The 16,042-nt window shown below is 44.1% G+C and overlaps 1 protein-coding gene across 3 annotated transcripts in view; it reads left to right on the forward strand.

The window, feature by feature from the left end:
* Positions 1–223: 223 nt before the first annotated feature.
* The window catches only part of ZC3H12C (zinc finger CCCH-type containing 12C), an 82,517-nt gene continuing 66,698 nt past the window's right edge, over positions 224–16,042 (forward strand). The window contains exon 1 of one of the 3 annotated variants that reach the window (XM_042904665.1): positions 224–283. In XM_042904665.1, the coding sequence (XP_042760599.1) occupies positions 260–283 (24 nt within the window). In that variant the 5' untranslated portion in view covers positions 224–259. Of the gene's footprint in view, positions 284–435; positions 511–825; positions 992–16,042 lie in introns of those variants that run through there. The other 2 variants (XM_042904666.1, XM_042904664.1) reach the window with 2 other exon arrangements.

Raw genomic sequence — 16,042 nt, forward strand, 5'->3', positions numbered from 1 at the left:
TGCGGCTGCGGGCGGGCGGGCGGCCGAGGAGCGAGGCGGCAGGCGGGAGAGCCGGCTTCGCTCTCGCCCGCGGAGCAGCGGCGCGGGCGGCGGGCGAGCCGAGGCCCCGGCGCGCGGCCGGCCGGCCGGGCGGGCGGCATGGGGGAGCCTCCCGCTCGCCCCGCGCCCTAGCGGCGGCCGCGGCGGCCCAGGGCGGAGGCGAGAGGCGGCCGGCCGCCGGAGGGCCCCGGGGCCGCCCCGGCTTCCAGGGCATGTCGTGATGGCCGCGGAGAAGAGACCGCAAGTAGGTTGAGCAACAATTCTGCGTGCGCGCGCGGCCGGGGCGCGAGTTGTGCAAGCCCGGGGGAGGGGGCGCCGGGGCCGCGGTCCGCGGGGAGGGAGAGAGCGAGGGCGCGCGGGCGGGCGCGGCTCGGCGCGGGGAGGGCCGGGGCCGGCCGCCGTCGCTTGCGGGCCCCGCCGCCGGCGCGCCGCTTCCTCGCGGCGTCGGCCATGCCGGGCTGCGGCCGCCAGGTTTGTCCCCCCGGCGGCGGGGGAGGGGGCGGACAGCGGCCGGAGGGGCCCTGCGGGAGCCGCGCGAGGGGAGGGCGGCGCGCCGGGAGGCCGCGCCCGGGCGCCGGGCGGAGAGGCCGGAGCGGCGGCGCCGGGCGAGCTCCAGGCCCGGGCGGGTCTGCCCGCCCCCCCCCCCCGGAGGACGGGGAGTGCGGCGGGGAGGGGGTGGGGGGGGGCCGGACTGAGCGCCCGCGGCTCCCGCAAGCTCGGGTGGGGCCGAGCGGAGATCCCGGCCCGCCGTCCCCGCGGCCGGAGCCGTCCTCGCCGGCACCTCGGGCCGGGTGAGGCCGGAGACCCGGGCCCCGCGGCCTAGGGCAGCGGTCCACTCCCGCCCGCCCGCCGCGGGGCTCGGCCGCCGAAGATGGAGGCGAGCCCGGGCGCTCCGGACGGAAACGGACCCACGGCGCTGCCCCTGCGGCTCTGGGCGCCGCGCGCTCGCGGGGTGAGGCATCCCCCCGCACCTCGGATCCAGCCCCAGCCCTTAGCTTTCGTTACGCGGCCCCGGCGGAAACCCCTCCGGCGTCCCCGTCCCTCCTGCGCCCCGCGCCCCTCACCCCTCGGCCCCGGGGCGCACCCCGGTTTTCACCTCGCGTTCATTTTAGACGGGCCGCTGCTCCCCACCTTCAACCCCCGACACAGCCCTGTTCCACGTCGAACTCGGAGAAAGGATCCCCGCTTTCCTTCCCTAAACTGCCTCCCCTTTCCCCCCTTCAACCCGTTCAGAAGCAGCCTGAGCTTCCAAGTACCGATTACTCTAACTGGGAGTCTTGCCATTTGGGTAACCGTTAACAATACTGGTTTGTGCTCCGTGCTTTGTGATAAAGAGATGAAATCTGAATCCAGATTTAGTCAAAGTTTTCCTATTGGTTGCAAGGCTGGGTTGGAGTATCCCCAGGCCGGTGAGACGCTTATTGATTCAGATTTCTTTTTTCTTTTCCTTCTTTTCTTTCCTTTTTTTAACCATCTTGGAATAGTTACAGAGACACTTGGGCTAGTAGTATATTTAGAAATTTGGTAAAATTCATCAATTCTTGACTCATTTCCTCGTTGAGTTTTTCCAGTGCATCTTCTAAACGGGAAACAGTGGATATGCCTCAAACACTTTTTGGGCTTTCCAAGAACCACAAGAAGTCAGCAATACAGCGTTCTATCCATATCTATCTCTATAGATAGATAGAGGTATCTATAGAGATAGATATGTATTTAAGTCTAAATATGTTTAGGTTGTAGAAGTTTGTTTAGGTTGTAGAAGGTATGACTTACGTGTATTTAAACACTCACATTTAAGTTAATTTTAATGGCAGTTTCTTCATCTTGGTGTTACCGGACTATAAACATAGCTTCGCCAAATATTTGTAAAATTATCTTACTATCTTACCTCTCTGTTCACCTGTTTGCTTCCAATTTGGCGTTCTTCTTTTACGTTATCTATACCTGTCTCTTTGAAGATACCCTTAAATATCGGAATGATCTAGTAACTGAAATCTAGAATTTGAAACGTTTTGAAATCTAGAATCCAAAACGTTTTGAGTTTGAGTATTTTTACTTAAAGAGTGGGTTTTACTTTCCAAGTACTGTAAAATTCAACCTCGGGCATCTGGCCATCACTAAAGTACTGGAACATTACAAAGTAAAATAAACTTTTTAACCAAACGACAACAGAAAGGCCGTTGAATTTAAATCTCCCTTTGATAATGAACATCTAATGAAACTAGTTGATTAACAGTGGAAAATATTAAAGAATAGGAAACAGAAGCGTGGAATGTTTGTATTGTTGATGGGAGTTTTTATTAGTCACTTCCTTTTATTAAGTATTTGTTGTAATTACCAGACTAATAAAAATAACCTATTTTATATTACTGGCTTCTCCGGGAGCTAGGTTTCACGGGTTATATCTGCCAAATTGGACCCCAAGTGCTTCATGGAAATTCTATTTTTGAAGTATTTTCCTCATTCTGCACCTGAGTTACCTTGTCTTCATTCTAGCAGACCACAGTGGTTTTTACATTAATTTTAATTACTGTAACAGCCGTAAAAGTGTTGCTATCATTTTATAGCTTTCAATTCCTTTTCTGTACCCTCTTGTAAGTTTTTATACTCTTTCTGGGCTTTTCACTGTTTTTGTGCGTAAATTTAGAAGAATTCTCTCATTCTGATGGGATAGCGATTTTAAAGAAACAAACATAAGATATTAAGTAGATTTTTTTTTTAATCCTGTTAGTGTTAGAATGTAGAATTGTAAACCAGTCTCCAGTTACTGCTCCCTGGGCACCAGTAAACTTTTATTCGCTCAGCAGATAATTAATTTAGTGTTGATCTAGGTGCCGTATAAGGCCCCTGACCTCTAGAAGAAGAGAGATTAGGAACAGCTAGAACATGGTGCTGGATGAAATGGACTAAGGGGGACAAACGAAGAATAGGAAATGCAGGTATTGTAGTGGGAAAAGCTGTTGGCCAGGTCTCCAAAGTAAGATTCAAGTAGAGCGGGATAAGAGTCCTTTCCAAGCGAATACTGTGAGGCAAGGAAGGCAGGGCGTGGATGGGCCAATAGGAGCAGTGAGTGGCAAACACAGTTTCCGGGTATAGCTTTTACTGGACAGAGCAATAGTAAATAAGGTCAGTGAATAACAAAAAAGTGTATTAAGTCAGGTTTCCAAATGCAAACCAAAGTGAAACCAAATTTAGAATCCTGAGATGCTGGGGTTTGATCTCCAGTCTACCAAACGTCATAAGAAATCTTGTGTCTCAGAGGTGCCCACATGCCTCGTGGACTTACGACGTCTGAAATACCCTGATTTTTACAAAACTTGAATTTTAAGGTCCACCAGAAGACCTGTTATATTTGCTGCTGTTCATAGTTTGGAGAAATGATGAACAATTGAATTTTTTTTTTTTATGTATTTCATCCCAGAATCTATCTCCAGTGTCTTGGGGAAGAGACTTGATAGGGTAATTGAGCAATTTAAATGACGTGGCCTGGGAAATGTGCGCCCTGTCTGTCACATCTGGTGCTTTATGGCGTCAAGGTGGCTTTCAGATCTGTGATCTGGAGACACCAGTTCTCCATCCTTGCTGTGGTTTTTGTAGCTGACATAGCAGCTGTTATGTATTGTGTGCCGATGTGCCCGACCCCATGCTTACACACTGCTCTTCTGGTCCTCATTCTATAGATGAGGAAACCCAGACACAGCGTTCAAATAGCTTCAAGTCACACGGGTAGAAAGTTGCAGAAGGGAGCCGGAACCTTTGCTGCCTGACTCTGAAACCCATGCCCTTAACCCTTGGGCAGTTCTGTCTCCCTGTGATTCTGTTTTTACTTTGTTCCCTAAGACGTGTCATCGTGTGTACATATGTAGACACACATCGTTTGAAAATTAAGAGATGCATGATCATTAGCGCTGATGGGTCTGGAAGATGAGAAGACATACACTAACTTACTCTCTGCCAAGTACTCCCGGGTCTGGACAATATGAAATCCTGTCTGGCCGAAATAGTTTGGAGGCAAGGACCGTGTCTTTTCAGCAGATTGCTTAGGGTCCCTAAGAAGACAAACCTGAAGACAGTTTTAGTCTGACATGGGGAACATTTCAACAGAAATGTAGTCCCACCAGAAGGAGCATCTTTTGGCAGAAACCACAAAGGTTTTTATGAGTAGTGAATTTTACTGACGTTTACAACACTTTTTTCTGGCTATAGTAACGTCACATGCTTCCTGGTAAAAGACTCAGAAAATGTAGACAAATGTAAACAATTTTTTAAACCTCTATGACCCAGAGCTTGCTAAAAACACTACGACGCATTTCCCTCTTTAACTTTGCTGTGTACCAGCAAAGGATTGTTTTACTTCGTTAAAATGAAAATGGAAAAATAATCCCCCCCGTAAAGCCTAGTGTATGTGGTTTTACATCACAACACTGACAGTAATTCTTAGGCTCAGTGAACTAGCCCACAAGCAGATGTCTGAAAAGTCAAAGTGTTCTGCCTTCAAGGTAATTACCCACTCCTTAAGGGTGGATAGGGAATAAGCAGAAAATCCCAAGGTTGTCCTGTTTGCCTGGAACATTATCTTTTCTTCGGCTCCTGGCTCACTGTCGAGGCCTCTGCTTAGATCTCATTTGGTTTGCTTTGTTGTATTTTTAAGGCTGATGACAGTAGGTAACACTTATTTGTGCCAATCATCGTTCCAGGTGCTGTCCGTGTATGTTATACTGCACTGCCCTTGAAAAAGTATTTATGGCCTCTTTTTCTTTCCTCCCCTGATGAAGAAAACAAACCACAATGTGGTAAAATAACTTACGGAGGTCTCACAGTTAATAATGGCAGAGCCAGGGTTCCAGGTTGGTCAGGTTTACAACCCCCTGCTTTAAACAAACATTAAGGGTTCTGTAACCTAATGTGTGTTAATAAATTTGGTAATGTGAGATTTAAACAATGTGATGGAATCCTCTTTCTTAGAAGTTTGGTTCTAAAAAGCTTGGTTTCTAAAAAGTTTGGTTCTAAAAGTCTTTTTCTTGTGCAGGTAGAATGATAGAGTTTTGCCCCCCACCTTCCCATCCCCAGATAGCATACACTAAGGCTTTTCTCAGGATATTCAAAGTATTTCAAATATTTTCTTGCTAAGAACATGTCATTTAATCCTTATTCTATGTGAGTTACACATGTTTTCCCCCCAATATTTTAATATCATTATGCTTTAGCTGAACATCCCAATGAAATGTTTTCTGCACCTGGGTCCTTAGGAGTCATAGAAGTTATGCTCAAACACAACAAGCTTTAAGGTTTTTGATGGCCAGAAAGCTTTCCAGAAAAGTTGAATGGATACGTATACCTGGTAGCAGAGAGAGAGAGGAGAGAGAGAGAGATTTGATTTCATCATGTTTGAATGCACTATGGACTTTTTGGGGCGCCTGGGTGGCTCCTGCGTCCATCTTCTGCTCAGGTCATGATCTCACTGTTGGTGAGTTCGAGCCCTGCATCAGAGTCTGTGCTGACAGCTCAGAGCCTGGAGCCTGCTTCGGATTCTTTCTCCCTCTCTCTCTACCCCTCCCCCGCTCACACTCTGTGTGTGTGTGTGTGTGTGTGTGTGTGTGTGTGTGTGTACACGCCCTTGTCTCTCAAAAATAAATAAACATTAAAAAAAAATTTTTTTTAGGGGCACCTGGGTGGCTCGGTCGGTTAAGTGTCCAACTTTGGCTCAGGTCATGATCTCACTGCCCGTGAGTTTGAGCCCCACGTCGGGCTCTGTGCTGACCGCTCAGAGCCTGGAGCCTGTTTCAGATTCTGTGTCTCCCTCTCTCTGTGCCCCTCCCCTGTTCATGCTCTGTCTCTCTCTGTCTCAAAAATAAATGTTGAAAAAAAAATTTTTTTTTTTTAATTTTTTTAATAAAATTTTTGACAGTTTGCTAGATGAGCATTTATACCTAATTTTAATGCTGGCTTTTTTTTTGACTTATGTTTTAAATTATTTAAGTACTACAAGTTGGTTAAGAAAAAGCAAAGAGAGAATGAAAGCCACCTGGAACCTCCTTACCCAGAAATAACTAATGTAAATATTTGGATAAATCCTCTATTTTTTATTCCCGTAGGTATACTTTACAGAGTTTTTACTTGGGTTTTTACGTAGAAACACAAGCGTTCCATAATCTCCCAGTTTGGGGCAAAATTATTTGCTTGCTCCCCTGTGTTTTCAAAATATTACATATTCCTCCCTAATCTTTGAATATTTGTCTATGTTTAACTGTTTACTTCTTTCTTTTCTGCTTTTTGCACCTCTACTCTTCATCTGCAAACAGAAAATACTACCTAGAGCATAGATTTGTCATAACGATATACTGATAATACAAAATGTTGATAACAGTACCTTATATGTGCATATGATTTTTTTATTTTGTTTTAGGTTCCCTGAGGGCTAGGACTCTGGTCTACATTGTTCTAACCCAACTCTTATACAACGCTTGGCACCCAGTAGATATTTCATGAATGTGTTGTTATTGAAGGGCCACATAGCACTTAAAATGAACCTGCTAATGTGGGTGGGATGAACAAAAGCCTGTGGATGGTGAAGAGATGGTCACAGTAATTGATTCAGAGCAAATAAGAGAATTGGTGCCCAAACTGTAAAAATTAACTTAGAATGAATGATGAGATTTCTTGAGGGGCCATACAGGTTTGCCTTCTAAGAATATAATTAACCTTATCTACCCCGCTTAGCAGGGGAAGGATATTATAAAATTGATTTGTGTAAAACGTTTATTCTTAAAGTCTTCGAAGAGCGAAATGTTTAAACTGTTTTAAGTGGAAGATTTTGTATGCAGACATGATAGTTTTCTACCTTCAAATAATATGCAGCTTATAATTTCACTTGCTGTGAAATCTAATAATAGCTAACATTAATTGGGCACTAACTCTGTGCCAGGCACCGGTATTAAGCACTTTACTTACATTATCTGATTTAGTTTCACATAGTTCTGTTAGGTTTATACTGTGGTTGTTTTGCCTATCTGCTAGGTGATGGAACTGATGTCCAGAGATGCTTATTAACTTGGCCAAGGTTATCGAGATTTCTGGTTTATTCTAAACTAAATGGCAATACTTGTTCATGCCTTTTTTTTGTTTGTTTTTTTTTAAATGGCGGGGGCAGCAGGACCTCATGATGTATACTGATTTATATCAGTGAATTCTTTGGTCTTCTTGATGTTATCTGTTCCTTGCTGACACTGTCCCTCCCTCCCTCCCACTAAGCCGGGTTGGACAACTGAAGGCTTATGCTGCAGAGAAAGCAGGTGGGACCTCAGAATTGCATCTCAGCTCTGCCCTTCCCAGACCATGACCTTAGGCAAGCCTCAGTTTCCCTTTGACTTTTCTCGGCCATCGGACACTGTGTACTTCTCAGAGTTGTTTTTACTGAATCAAGATCATGAGCACAGAAGTGTGCCAGGCGCTCAGGATTATTAGAAAATGCTTTAGCTGTATCCGTTGATTTGATTGGACAGAGATTTGGTTTGTTTTTCTGTCTCCTTATTCACAGGCTCTTAATCATGTCCTGAGTGGTTGGGATTCCCAGGTAGGAAAAGCCTGTAAAATCGAGTTTGCCGTTACTGCTTTTAATATATCAGTTTGTATTATAGATTTTCCAAAGGGCTTTCAAATCTATTACTTCATGTTTTTTAGGGTGAAGCTAAAATTAGTTTTTGTTCTTTGTTCTTCGTCATCTGTCCTCATTTACTATTCAAAATTATGTGGGTTTATTTTATCCTTATTCTGTGACTTAGTCTGTTTCACATCTTGGCTTTTACTTTCTAGCTCATTTTTACTGTGTGCTTACAGGGAACAAGTTCCCCATGCAATTGAGGCTTTCTGCTTGTTGACTTAGACATTTTTGTTCTACCTTTGAATTGTCATTTTTGTTAATTGCCTCACTGATGTGGCCATCTTCTATATTAGATACCTTCTGGAATTTTGCTATAATTTTAAGTGATTAGTACAGACTTAAAAGGCTTAAAACGTGCAGTAAATTATCTATGTTGATAAAGCAAGTATTCCTGTTTTTGCTAAGAGAGAAAAGTACCTTAAGTAGCATAAAAGTCATGGGCATAAAAGTATGTTAAAATTGGCAATAGAGTGCATAGGAAGAAACACTCTGAGGTAGCGGAAATATTTCCTAAACTGCATTTCTATTATTTTGATACTTCACTTTATCTTTTAAAATTAAATTTTGAGTTTGCTTAACACCTTCACTTTATCACATTTTTAGAATACAGAAAAAAAATCTAAAATGATGCTGAAAATCATCTGTGATTCTCACCCAGAGATCATTTTGGTATAGGGGTGCCATTTTTAAACTCTTAGCCCATATAAACACATTGCTTGTGTTGAGAGAGACAGAGAGAGAGAGAGCTAGCGGGGTAGGGGCGGAGAGCGAGGGAGATGCAGAATCCGAAGCAGGCTCCAGGCTCTGAGCTGTCAGCACAGAGCCCGACATGGGGCTCGAACCCACGGACCGTGAGATCATGACCTGAGCCAAAGTCAGGTGCTGAACCACCAACTGAGCCACCCAGGCGCCCCTGATTCTGTTCTGTACAAATTCCTAGATGTGTCGTGAAAATGGCACCATTTTATATTCTTACTGGCGGCGTGTCTGTCCATTCTTTGTACCTGTTACTATTTCCCCACATAGCCTAGCTTTGCTAATTTGAGAGAGAAGAATGGGCATGATGGTGTTAAGCAGCTCCTTCTCTGGAGGCAGAGGGACTGAGTTTGAATTCCTTTTCTGACACTCACTGGCTATGTGATCTTGAACAATTTTTTTATTTCCCAAAGCCTCAGTTTTGGGGTTTTTTCCTCTGTAAAATTGTGATAGCAGTACCTACACTCATGGTACTGTCCTCTAATAGTGTGGTTGTGGAGATTAACAGATGATGTGTATTGAAGCGTACGTCCTTGAGAGATTTTAGCTGTCGTTGTTTATTATAAATGAGATTTCCCATCACTATATTTTATACTTTGGTATGCCTATATTTTATACCTAGTCGTAGCTGGTATAAAGGAAAAATTACTCATTTTTAAATAACCTTCTCGCTACCTTCCTGAACTCTTTTCTGCGTACTCTTAAATTGTAGGACTTAGTTCCAGCACCTTTTCAGTCTGAGTCTCTTGGTTTTTCAGAATAGGTAATGGTGATACAATAATAACAATTTTTTTCAATACTTCAATTCTGCTTTTTCTTCTTACATTGTGTTGGTTGAATTTAGACAACAGTGTTGATGAATAGTAGTCATTTGTTGATGACTTGGGCTTATTTCTGATTTTAATGTGACGTCTTCTCTGGTATTTCACTTACTAAATGTCAGTGGCTGTTGCTTTCATAGATAGGTAGGAATATATACACATATTCCTGCAAATAACCATAAAAGTCAAATGTGAGAAACTTGAAAATAGATTTATATGTTATGGGAGGATTCTCTTAAGTTACTAAATCCTTAAGTATCTACTAGGCACATCTTCAAAAATATATTTTCAGTGTTTAATTCACATTCTCTTCTTTTTTTATTGAACATGCAATCAATTTAAATATATCTTCAATTTCAATAAGTTTGAAATATCACTGCTTTCGATCCGTGTCTCATTGATACGCCCTTCAAGACCTACTCTTGTTTTCACTATTGTCCATTGTTGTATCATATGTGTAGAATAGTCGTGAGAGTAAATGAAACAGTTTTGTCCCTGGAATAGAACCTTTTATTCAAATGAAGTCTCAGGATCAGGGTCCCAGCGTCCTCGTTATTGAGCCTCTGAGGCCTCTTTTAGAACACTACTTGAAAACTTCTTCCCCTCCGGAAAGATTCAAGTAATTTCTAAATCCCCCAAACTGACAGTGCCACTAAACTGACATTTTCAGAAGTTAGCAGGTGAACTACCTCGTGATCTCATGAGGTTTTATTAGATTTTATACTGAAGTCCTAGCTTAGCATGTTTACAGAGATGATTAAGTATGGCAATATGTGCTACAATGAAAATACGGTATTCACAAATCTAGGCAGTATCTTTCTATCATGAGGTTACTGAAATTTTGGTCCTTGAGTCTCTTCTTTTTTCTACGTTCTTCCATGTATCCATCATTACGGTTTAAAACCCCGTCAATATGCCAGGGATGACCAACTTTATCTCTCTCTTATGCAGCTGCCTTGACACAGCTCCCTTTGGATAGCTATTGGTATCTGAAATGAAAATCATCTACAACAATTTCTATCCTTCCAAATCTGTCTCTTTCCAAGCCTTCCCCGCTTGAGTGTCCTTCATTACCTTCTTCTCAGCTGCTCAAACCAAAAATCTACCAAGCCCTTGATTGCCCAGGTCCCTCCTTCCTCTTCCACAACCAAGCCAGCGCATGAGCCTTTAATCCATACACGTAAGGAATTGAGTTAACAAGGTTGTTCAATATTAGAAATATCTATTACCATAGAATAAAGTCTACCCGGGTAATGTGTGTTGTGACAGTTTGAATATGCTATGCAATTCACTTTATATGTAGAACTTCTATGGATGGAAGTAAGATTATGCATATATTTGGTTAGTTTCTGTGCTATTTTTGTTAGGTTTTGTCACCAGCATTATATTAGACTTTTAAACCAGTCACATGCTCTCCATGGTCTCCAGCTGGATGTTTTGAGGTTTTGCTAGAACACACCCATGGAACCTGAAGGCTCAGCAGCCTTCACCAGGAATGGAGTCAAGGGTACAAATCTTTCACAAGGTTGTATTACTTCCATGGTTATTGACACTCGTAACCTTTTCTTAAGTCAGCTTTAATGATGGATTCTTAATTGATTGGCTTGAAGATTTCTGGGAAGAATCCTTTCCATCTCCGTGAACATGACATGTGTAACATTCCCTATCTGCAGAACTCCCCACCTCTTGGTCACAGTTTCAGGGGGGTTGTCGTTCATTCGTGCATTCAGAACCACTCCTCCTTGACCGGTTCTGCTTTTTCCTTTTTGCTTCCTAATTTCTTTGCGCTTTTAATTTTATTCCTTTGTTCAACTTTATTTGGTTCGCTTGTTCATTTTAACCTTTCCAGTTTAAATTTTTAATTCCTTTATTTCTTGTCTTCTATTAAAAACAATTAATTTTTCTTTGAGTTTCATTCTGGCCACATCCCATAGGTTATAATTTTTTTTTTTATTTAACTACAGAGTTATTTGGAAGAGACTTCTAATTTATAGATCGGTGGTTTTTAAAACCTGTTTTTGGCGCTCTGCTGCTAACTCCTGTCTGTGTATCATGGTCAGAGTGTACTTCCATTGTCTAGGTTTGGGTTTTTACTAAATGCCTTGAAGAAGGTAGGCTAGTGTCCACGGCTGTCTGTATCTTAACTTTGAAGTCAGGCAGCCTGTGGCGAATTACTCTGTGAGTACTTGAGATAAGGATCATTGTTACCATCATTGTTATGGCTTAAATACGAATACACCTGGGAGGTTAATGCCCTCGTCATCATTTAAGGCCTGTGGATAAGAGAAGTAAATGTAACATTTTGGATTTGGGGGGCCTTCTGTCATCTGTGTGTCTTAACTTCCAAAATAAGCTGTTTTCACAGTTGGTTTTAAAAGTGTTTGAGTTGCTTAAGTGGAGCTCCTCTCCTCCTAGATCTCCACACTTCTTGGCCCCGGTGCCGTGCCTTCCTTTGTGCTTTCTAGGATGTTCTGGGGGTAGGAGCTGAGCGAGCACCTGTGGCTTCTCCATGGTCCTCCCTGTGCTCTTCACTGATTTAATGGTATGACAGGGAGCGTCTTCCGAATCCTCCCCACTGCCCCCCTCAAGACTGTAAAGCTTTGGAAATAAAAATGAACTGTTCTTTCCTGACCTGTGTATGGATGGCTGGGTAAACTGGCCAAGAGGAATGGCAGAAATTTTTCACGTTCTTGAAGGTGGGGAGGGGTGGCAATTCTGGTGGCTCCTGTGAGAAAATTAACAAATTACTCTGTTTCTGAAGGAGAACCAAGTGCTTCAAATTGCTGCCTTTTTATTTCCCAGTAAGCTCCCTGCTGTCCAGTGTGCGCTGAGGTCGTCTGCTTGCATTCGGGGGAGAGCTGCTGATTGGTCCCCACACGTCCGCGCTCTTCCCCTTTGGGAGAAAGATCGCGAGCTGGGAACCAGAGCCTGCTAATGTCTGTACCCCGTCCACAGATGACACAGATTTTCTGTACCGAGACAGACCCTAGACTCAGAGTGCAGGTAGCCGTTTAAAGTATGATTTTGGAGAAACACCAGGAATCCGCTTCTTAGGAGAAATCTCGCAGAATTGATGCTGCGACTTTGGTCGAGGGAGGCAGTTTCCCTGCTGGCCTGGGCGGTGGGCAAGCACGTGCCAGGCTGGCAGCTGCAGCTCGGCCTGGAGACCACCCCGTGCCGCGAGAGCACCTGAGGGAAGCCGGGGCAGGTGGAGAAAGCACTTTGGAGCTCCTGGGTGACAGCCAGCAGCCAGAATGCCAGTTTGGCAAGTGTGCTGCTGGGTGCTGAGTGTTGGGCCCGAACGCTCCTGCGAATAACAGGTAGATCAGCAGTGTTTATTACCCACCTTGGTAGCAAATGAGCGCTTAGATTCTTTGTGCATTTCAGTAGATTGGGTACCTCTTCGATGATCAGCACCTAATCCAAGCAGGACAGTTCAACGTGGATTCACGTTTGATCCAAATAATTTTTCTTGTCACCGTGTGCTAGCCTCGGACTCGATTTTGTGTGTATTATCTCTACAGAAATAATCCAAACTGGAAGATAAGATAAAAAGATGAGTTACTAATTTTAGAAATACTAGTTCAAAAGACTGATTAATTTGTACACTTGCCAAATCTTTGCTTCCCGGTAAAGTAGCTTTTTGTTTACCAAACCAAATGGGTTAGGAGTCTCTTGGAAGAGTGAGGAACGGGATAAGCTGACCCTGCCCTCCCTGCACCCTCCGTTCTCTGTGCACATGCGTGCGCACGCGAGCAGGGAGGAGGTGAGGTGCGGGGGCAGGGTAGGGGGCTGAGGACCCACAGTGTGCTCATGCTGTCACGTTTCACCGGCTTTCATCAGCTTCCCCATCTAAGTAGTCATTTGCTCTAATGAGCTGTCCTTTCACCCCGTCCTCCAGAATCCTTCTCACTTAGATGTGTGATGACTTCTTGAATCACACAAGCCTCCCAGCGCCCCCAGTGGTCTGTCTTTGGGAGTTGGGGGTTTGGGTGGGGGAGGGACTGAAGCAGCAACATAGGGAGTCTGTAGGCGCAGCATTAAGCCCCAGGTGTGGTGAGGGCTGCTCAAGAAGGTGGAAGATGTGTTAGAAAAGGAGGAAGGAGAGCAACAAAAAACAAGCCCCTGCTCCTGAGTTTCTTGCCGGGAGAGGCTTTTTCTCTCTCGCCCCCTGGCAGTCCTGGCCCCCTTGGTCGCACAGAAGCAGGGACAGCCTGAGAGTTGGGGTAACGTTAACAGGCTTGTAGTTGTTCTCATTCACTCACACACAGATGTGCGCACCCTTTCTCTCTCTGCCCCACTGACTCCATTCTCCTGCCTTGCACTTCTTAAAGAGGAGAAACCTCATCCTTCTCCAACACGCCCCCCACAGTCTCTTTCTGCGTCTTATTCCTTGCCTGCCGCCAAACTTCTCAAAAGGATACATGTGCTGTCCTTTCCTCTTCACACACTCTGTGGCTGGGAGTTGTAACCTGTGGCCTGCGGTTCCCCGGGGGACCCATGGGCAGAACACGGCCTTTTGTCATGTTGGGCAGGAGGAAGTTTACATCTTTGTGTTCCTAGACCTCCTATGTTCCTGATGATTCAGCGGTTCACCCGATGGTGAATGTAAGCAATAAACCCGGTATCAAGAACAGCCTGCCTGACTTTGTCACCCGTAGAAATTGCAAACGTGTCCCTCTCTGTTTCAGTTGAGGTAGATTCTCTGAAATGCCTTTTTCACTGTTAGCTGCAAAATCTCAGTCCGTGTCGGGTCTGCTGCTGCATCTTGTTCTTTGGGATGTATGTTTTTATTTTACGTATTGACCAGCACTTCTTTGAAAAGTGATCTGTAGACTTCATTAGCCCGCGAAGGGGAGGTCTGGCACACTCGGAAAAAGCATCTGCCGTCCACCCCTCTCTCCGTCGCCCTGGAGTAGCTCCCTGCGAGGCCGCTAACCGCCTTAACCCAGTGTCCTCAGCCTTTTTGCAGGGGATGTGTGTCATTTGCTGCCCTCGATTTTTTAATATTTTACTTCTTCTTGGTCTAGACCCATTGGCTCTAATTGAGATAATATATCCTGTTTGTTTCTTTTCTTTTTTCCTGTGTAGCTTTAGATACCTGTCACCATTTGCTTGGCCTATTATAATACCTTCCTGACACGTCGTCTTTGAGTTTCTTTTACCCCCCTCAAAACCAATGCAGCTGGAGTGATCCTAAAATGTAGTTAGAAACACATCATTCCCGTTGTCAGAAACCTTCAGGGGCTCCCCATTACCTTTCTAAATTATGGGAAGAAATAGACCAGTCCCTTTTAAAAATTTTTAATTCCCATATAGTTAACATGCCATGTAGTATTCATTTCAGGTGTAGAATATAGTGATGATTCAACACTTCCATACATCACCCAGTGCTTGTCACAAGTGCCTCCTTAATCCCCTTCACATATCCCTCCCCCCATACACCCCCATCTACCTCCAATCTGGTAATCATCAGTTTGTTATCTGTAGTTAAGAGTCTTTTGCTTGGTTTGTCTCTTATTTTTCCTTTGTTCATTTGTTTTGTTTCTTTTTTTTAATTAAAAAAATTTTTTTAATGTTTATTTTTTGACAGAGAGAGAGAATGAGCAGGGGAGGGGCAGAGAGAGAGGGAGACACAGAATCTGAAGCAGGCTCCAGGCACTGAGCTGTCGGCACAGAGCCCAATGCGGGGCTCAAACCCATTGGCTATGAGATCATGACCTGAGCTGAAGTCAGACACTCGGGCCACTGAACCACCCAGACACCCCCATTTGTTTTGTTTCTTAAATTCCACATATGAGTGACGTCACATGGTATTGGTCTTTCTCTGACTAACTTATTTTGCTTAGTATTTTACTCTCCAGTTCCATCCATGTTGTTGCAAATGGCTAGATATTTGTTTTCATGACTGATACTCCATTGTGTGTGTGTGTGTGTGTGTGTGTGTGTGTGTGAGAGAGAGAGAGAGAGAGAGAGAGAGAGAGAGGGAGACATATTTATTCATCAGTAAGTGGACACTTGGGCTCTTTCCATTTTGGGGGGGCGGTGGGGAAATACCCACTAATGAAATTCGTGGGTCATAGGGTAGCTCTGCTTTTAACTTTTTGAGGAACCTCCATTTGTTTTCCATGATGGTTTCCCACCATCAGTACGTGAGGGTTCCTTTTTCTCCACATCCTCGTCAACATTTGCTGTTTCGTATGTTTTTCATTTTAGCCATTCTGACAGGTGTGAGGTCATATCTCACTGTGGTTTTGATTTGTATTTCCCTGTCGATTAGTGATGTTGAGCATCTTTTCATATGTCCGTTGGCCATCTGGATGTGTTATTTGATTTGGAGAAATACCTGTTCAGGTCTTCTGCCCACTTTTTAAATTGGATTATTTGGTTTCTGGGTATTGAGTTGTGTAAGTTCTTCACATATTTTGGATACTAACCCTTTATCAGATATGTCATTTGCAAATATCTTCTCCCATTCTGAAGGTTGCCTTTTAGTTTTGCTTCCTTCACTGTGTAGAAGCTTTTTATTTTAATCTCGTCCCTATAGTTTACTTTTACTTTTATTTCCCTTGACTGAGGAGATACATGTAGGAAAATGTTGCTATGGCCCACGTCATAAACATTACTGCCTGTATTCCCTACCATCATCACTGTTTAAAAAATAAAAAACCTTCAATAGTTTCCCAGTACCAAAGTTGAAACTCTAGTATGGCCTCTTTCTAGCCTCTTCTACGGCAGTAGAATTAATCAAACAGCAGTATTAATC

This window comes from Panthera leo, chromosome D1 (assembly GCF_018350215.1).
Source record: "Panthera leo isolate Ple1 chromosome D1, P.leo_Ple1_pat1.1, whole genome shotgun sequence".
In the NCBI taxonomy this organism is placed as follows: Eukaryota; Metazoa; Chordata; class Mammalia; order Carnivora; family Felidae; genus Panthera; species Panthera leo.